At 37.6% G+C, this 7,201-nt stretch overlaps 1 protein-coding gene across 1 annotated transcript; it reads left to right on the top strand.

Moving 5' to 3' along the window:
• The first annotated feature begins 3,771 nt into the window (after nucleotides 1-3,771).
• Nucleotides 3,772-6,752, top strand: LOC142143246 (multiple coagulation factor deficiency protein 2 homolog). The gene is made up of 3 exons (XM_075200959.1): nucleotides 3,772-3,890; nucleotides 4,425-4,549; nucleotides 6,555-6,752. Exons 1-3 carry the CDS (start codon nucleotides 3,772-3,774, stop codon nucleotides 6,707-6,709), a joined length of 399 nt encoding a protein of 132 aa, XP_075057060.1. The 3' UTR covers nucleotides 6,710-6,752.
• Nucleotides 6,753-7,201: the final 449 nt, after the last annotated feature.

Here is a 7,201-nt window from a genome sequence, read left to right as displayed (position 1 = left end):
CATTCATGTGTCTTGTGTTTTTTTTTGTTTTTTTTAAATATGGAAATGTTTCCTTGTGAAAACATGAATTTGCATATAGTCGTGTAATACTTATGACATCAGACCTTTCAGTGTATTAAAGTAATTCTATCGTTTTCAAATAAGCATTGCATAAGTGATTTGTGTTTCCAAAGCACAAAGTAACTTATTTTAACAGATAGCAAAATTTAACCGTTCAATACATAATTATAATATAGTACAGCCAATACCAAAAAGATACATAGATACCGCGCTCGCTAAGCTGCGCTCCCACTGGTACCAGCGAACAGTACTTCACTCCAGAATACTGTGGTCAGAGAAGACTGAGGCCAGTGCCAGTTAGAGCTGTATTATATACACTCAGTGTTACAGGGAAAACGATGCAGATGGTGTGGCTTGCTTCTATTGGTCCAGGTATCAGGAAGGTCCAGTGTGCTGCAGGTCATAGGTTAGTTCAAACCAAAATATCCAAAGGTGGGGGTCATCTCTCCAGGGGTTGTGCTCTGACCTTCCCGCCAAGAATCCAGTTACAACTAGTCTATTAGCATTTTATAGTCAGTATTTCTTTAAACATTTATTCCCTAACATCACTAACTAGAGTATGCAATGTGCGATCTCTTCGGCGAAAGAACTGGACAACACTGAAGTGTACATACAATCATAATATACAAACTAGTAATAAACTAAACACTATCTGCTCACAAATCACTGTGGAATGGAATAAATACAAATATGAAATATATAAATAACTAAGTGTGTGAGTGCGTATTTTACCGTGTGATCGCGCCATGCCTCGTGTAGCGTGGCATACTGAGTGCAATCGCACGATAAAACAATATTAACCAATATTCTTTCGTTCATCCAATTATACGACTTCGACAAGTGTAAAACATCTTTACAGTGGGATAGTGTTCTGCTACTGTCCCCCACACGTAATTTTCCAGGTGTAATCACCAAAGCTAAATTAGTTATTTGTTTCTGCCCTGTGTGTAGCCCAGGTGCTCCCTTTTCTTATGCTCAATAATTTTTAATTGTCCACCACTGGTATTTTAGCAAAATACATATATAAAATATAAGCTAAAGTGACCTTTGAGTTTGCATGGTGATAGTGTAGGAAAGTGGAATATAAAAACTAACACTTAGAACTTATGTGCTGATCTGCTTCCTTCTGTTACATTTAGTATAAAGCTGCATAATGACAGATAACCAGCCATGTACTAGTTATTAAAGTTATCCTATTGTCCCAAACCTAAGTGTTCCATATAGCTTGTTTGGTGAAACTGACTACTAACAGAATATCACAAGATTGTGACCCAAATATCTTCATATTGTAGACTGTGTTTATGATCTAAAGCCACTGCATAAGTTATATATTTATTTCTACAACGGGTCATAGTATCTTGATTTATGGATGGTCACAGCAAACTCTGTCTGAGTGCTGTACATTAGATCCAGGATTGCTTTGAGCTGCAGAAGCCTAAAGAAGGGATGATGCACAATAATCAAACTGCCTCTATGAAAGCATTAGAGTTATCCTTTAGTAATAAGAAAACCTGATGAAATGTTACCCCTTCCCTTGTCATATTATGCCACATATCATTGTGTCCCAAGACATTATGCTGTCCTGAACGAGCCCAATATACCCACAAATCTGATGTGGCCAATGTGAAATCCTCATTGTGCGCTAGAAGTAGGTAGAGACGGATATGGGTTGTTGTGGGTTTTGACCTTCCTTCCAAATGTATAACCTCTTGGAGTATATAAAATGGTTCATATAGAAATAAGACATTTAGCTATACATACAAATCTTGCTGTCATGCCCTGTGTTAGGTGATAGGATAAAATTCACCACAATAAGCTGCCAAGTGCTTGTATATAACTTTTGTCTTTCTATGCTGTTAATATTTATCTAGTAAATTGACACCTCCCCACCACAATCTGTTAGGTTTCCTGGGAAGTAATTCAGCTGTTCATAAGGCCATCTCAGCACCTGTGCGCATACATTCATCATGGAGGGAGCAGCAAGGAGCTTGCTATTATACCTGGGAATCTTCTTCCTTGTGTCTTGGAGTCTTGTAAAAGGGCAATCAGACGATACAGCAACATCTGTAAAAGGCAACTTCCCTTCAGACGTTTTTCACAATAAGACAATCATCACTGACCACCAGTAAGTTGTCTCAGAAAAGACTGGTTTTTGTTTTCATGTAAAGGTTATTTAGTTATGTATGCATATACCCTTTCCAAAAGGGGAAGGGATTTCTGGGTAATGTCATTTACAGGGCGGCTATATTCAGGTATGTAAATCTCTCGTAAAAAGTGCAGAGGTCTACCCTCATAAATATTAAAAAGTGACTAATGACAGGAGTGAAATGGTATGTAGTAATTTGTTGGTGAAACATGGGTATATTCTGTATATACAGATGTATCTGGGCAATGCCATCATGTTAGATACGTTCTAGTTTTGACAGTTTATATAGTTGCCAAATTACAATATATGGAAATTAGGCTGCAGAAAGTTCCAAAGAGAAGTTAAGAGAAAATAATATAGTGACTTGACTTAGTTCTGGTGTTTCAGAAGACTGAACCAATTAACGCTTAATAATGACAGGTAGTTGCCAAGATGTATCAGGAGTATAGACCAAAAAACAGAATGGTAGGATAATTGGCATCTAAGTAAAGGGTTAGTGTGTGTGTGTGGGGTACCTAACTTAGACGGTAACCTCCAGTGGGCAGAGGCTGGTGTGAATGATAGAATATTATCTGAAAAGTGCTGCGTAATATGGTGGCACTATACAAACACATACTAGGCAGGCAACCTGTGACTCCAGCTGTTGAGAAATTGGTCTGGCAGCTGGGATGTTTAGTTTCACAACTTAGGACAGCTAAAAGTTGCCTGACCTATGTCTCGCTATGTGTGGTCTCCTATGCTGCAATATCATTGCTGATGTTGGCAACTGACCCGAGTTCAAAGCATTGGTGTCAAAAAAGGCATCCACAGTGGAAGATAATGATCCTATCAAATTAGATAGGATGGTCATCGGCCATGGTGGAATCTGCCTCTGTGTGTGGTAGTCTCCCGACCACTCATAGACTCCAGTAGAGCCAGAAGCGATCCAGTCTGTGTGTGAATGATGCCCTTGCTGGGGCTGGCATCCACTGGCAGGATTGGACTATATGTGGCTCTTTTAGAAGTTGCTACATAATAAAATCCATTAGTGTAAAATGTCAAAACCTGAAGCGCTCCAGTTATTTTTGTAGGTATTTTATGGGCAGCTGCTTTTTATCTGCCATCCACATTCTATTTCTCTGTGCGTATTCAATAGCTAAACATATTGCAGTTTAATGAAAGGAAATGGTGTGTAGTCATTCCACATAACAATTGTATATTAAATTCTGCTCTCTAAGCTTCTATACAGACGTCCAAATCATTGTGTACCTAAAGACTGGTATTCACTCTTCAATGCTGATAAACAAAACAAAAAAATTGTAGATGAACCGGCTGCTTTGCAAACACTTTTTGACAAGCGATTGCTTTGCATTACTATGAACATTGACTATAGAATTCACACTCTATACAATTTTACAGAATGCTCATTATGTAGTACACTATGCTGCAGCGAACATTATGTTAAAGGCGAGGACCAATTGGCAAGGTTTTGTCTGTTTTTAGCAGCCATTGGTTTTCAACATCCATGTGTTTGTGACTTAAAGAACTTAATTCTTGAAGCTAGAAATTGTTATTGCTTTGTGAGTATGGGTAATAATACACTGGTGTCATTGTATAGTCATTTAGAAGAAGATCTGAGACATGAACTGGGAGATATTGACCTGGATAAAGCTTCAGAAGATGAGCTTGAATTTTACTACTTCACGTAAGTTTCATAACTGTCCTCGTTCAACGCACACAGCGTGAACAGCAGGAAAATATGAATTACTTTTAAAAAATAAATTAAAAAAAAGGATAATTATATAAAGAGCACCTGCAATGACATCACTGAGGCACGTCATGGAAAATATTCATGAGGTACTCTTGTTTAATAGATCATTAGACTGCTTTCTTATGAATATTGGTATACTGTGGATGAGAGGTGCTCCTTTAAAAGATCATTGCTTAAGCATTTATGCAAAGATAAATTACCTGGGCAAGTTAGAAATAAACTGATTTGAGTTTACCCGAGGTGGAGATGAACTGGGCAGTTAGTTCCACTATATTCTGCTTTGTGCTATGACCGGCAAGCCTACACAATGTTCTGTGTAAAGTGTACAGGTGGGACAAGGGTATGGGACCAGCCTTAGCGCTCCCCCAAGCTGGGTGGCTACAGACTCCCAAGTTTTTAAATATAGCCCAGGAGACAGAAATAGGTAGTGGGCTTCTTTCTAAAAATCCACACTTCTATACTCTGCAGGATGCATGACTTTGATCACAATAAGCTGCTAGATGGACTGGAAATAATGGCAGCATTACAGGAGTCTCTGGAAGATCATATAGGCAAGGCATTCTCCAAGGAGGAAAAGATGAAGCATTATATAGGTGGGTGAGGAATTCACATTGTTGGTACACTCTCTGCGTGATTGGGACACTGACAAAGTAATTAAATATTTAATACCTTCCAAAGTCATTTTATTTTACTTGTGTATACCCTCATACAATTTTCACCAAATAAAATGCTTTATCCTCCTAATTTCTTTCTCTGCTTTTTAGCTATGTATTTATATCTCCAAAGAGATGTATTTATATTTACCCTTGACTATAAAACCGTCTTGCTGTGATATCTATATTGATACAGCTGTATGCAGAGAGTAGTTTCTGTGATATCTAAAGGCAATAACCCTGCCTGTGATATAGAGAGATACTGAGATGCCCTGTTCTGCCTCTGGACTCAATCCCTATACATATTTTTCTATATTCCCTTTTGTATTTGTCTAATGTATATGTTAAGGTAAGATTGTCTAAAACATTCTTGTTATAGGACTTTACTTTGTATGTTGGTACCAATAAGTCTGCATTTCCATTGCTTTGTTATATCTTCCCTCTAATTGACTGCTCCTGTTAGTGTAATTATGGTGTCATAATCCTCTCTCAATACTATGCCTTCAGGGCATGACCCCAAGCCAAGGGTTGTGTGACATCATTGTGTCTGGAGTATTGGAGGCGTGGCTAACTAAGTGGAAGGCGGTACAGAACATTGTTACTCATTCATTGTGAGTAATTGATTCAGGATTCTGAAACAACATAATTCATCCTAGTAGTACAGAATGACCACACCATGCTGTATGCAGTTACTCCACACTTCAACTAACTGTTGGCCAAAGGTTCATTAAAAACAATACTACAAAGGAGCTATTATTTAATGAATGAGAGGCTGCAGGAAAGGGCACCTATGCATTTGAAGAGCTAAACAAACAAAACAAAAACCTGTGTGGACCATTTGTGGAGTAAATCTACCATTGGCTCTGAGCTATTCTCAAGACTCTATCTACTTTATTCTCCACACTATCTATTTTGTCAGTTTACTCTGGGCCAGCTGCAAAGAAATGTCTGTCAATGTTCTGTAATATTGAAAAAGCTTTTATAATTTAAATGTATTTCTTTTTTGTTTCATATATTTTCCTACTATTGCATTGAGTGATCAGTGATCATTCATGTCAGGCAATTTCTTTGATTTTCTCACCCACTACCAAGTAGATTCCAGTACAGTGCCATGAATGCTCTTACTTACCAGTACATGCTACCAGCATGAGATAGGGGTAAGTGAAGATGGCATAACCATAAGATAATGGCTTGTGCAGTGCCTGGTGTGGAAGGTGTGCACTCTTTACAATTACATTCATTCACAATGGCATAGTGTAGCATAACCTCTAAATACATCCCCACAGCTGATGCTTTAGTTTATACATTTTAACAAATATTTGTGCTTAAAGAGGTTTTTATGGGGTTACACCTGCACTGGTTCATTTTGACAGTCTCATAGTTAATTCATCCTTCTAAAAATGCAAATGACAAAGCTGTGCAAGGAGAGTTCAAAGTAATCTACAAAACTAGGTTGCAGCTCTGGTAGATGGAGCAGATCAAAGGCGTTATCACTACTCAGAGCTGCTGCTGTCACTGTGTATCGCTTTAAACTACAGCTCTGCAGAAAAATGTCAGCTCTGGAGCTCCTATTTAGCATTATGGCATTTTAACTAGCACACAAAAAGATCTTTCTGTTAAACTCAAAAATAAGACTTGAATTTATTTCCAGCAGCATTAGTAAATATCTTCAGTTGTCATGCAGTTAACATCTATAGCACACAATCTCCCCTTAGGGAACAATATCATAGTGTTACAGAAAATACTGTTAATGGTTCTATATACCCCTCCCCCTTCCCCCAGATGTTTAAGGTATCATCCAGCAACAGGATGCACCATTTGTTTAGTCTTTTTATATAAGCTAAAAAAAAAATCTTTAAAAATACATGGAATATTTGTCTTAATAATATCCTGCCAAATTGAACTTCAATATAACAAGTTAATATAATTCTATATTTCTATCCAGCTATGACCGATGAAGTCCTAGAAAAAGATGATCTGGATAAAGATGGATTTTTGTCCTACGTTGAATATATGCATTCTCAAAAGCGCACAGCAAGTCCGACCACCATTCTGGACAAGACAGCAAAGGACAAAACAGGACCTAAGAAGAGCAGCTAAATCTGAAATAAATGACAAATGTGATGGTTTACATTGTGTTGTTGTGCCACGTATAAAAAAATAAAATAAAATCCAGATTTATCATCTTACCCTCTTCTCATGATGAATACACTCAGGGTATTGTGATCCACACAGAGAGTGATAGGGATCATTGATCCCTATGGATGTGTGATCTGTGAGTATGCTGAGCTCAATATATTTCATACAGGTGCACAACTACAGGTAGTTTGGTTATACATGACACATCACAGATGCAAAAAGTTGGGTATTTATATGTAATTTTACCATATATTACGCACATTTTGTTGCTGTTCCTGAGGTTTATGTTGTGTACATACTAATTGCTATAGGTTGTTATAGGCCTTTGAGAGTTGCAGTGCTCTGATTTAGTAAAGATTGATCTAGTGAATGTTCTAATGCAAATTGACTGCCAGTTGGAAATGAAAAGTGCCTAAAATATGTATATATTGTATGATGTATTCATTAGTTCAA

The sequence above is a fragment of the Mixophyes fleayi genome, chromosome 3 (assembly GCF_038048845.1).
Source record: "Mixophyes fleayi isolate aMixFle1 chromosome 3, aMixFle1.hap1, whole genome shotgun sequence".
In the NCBI taxonomy this organism is placed as follows: domain Eukaryota; kingdom Metazoa; phylum Chordata; class Amphibia; order Anura; family Limnodynastidae; genus Mixophyes; species Mixophyes fleayi.
This window is presented reverse-complemented; position numbering and strand designations above follow the sequence as displayed.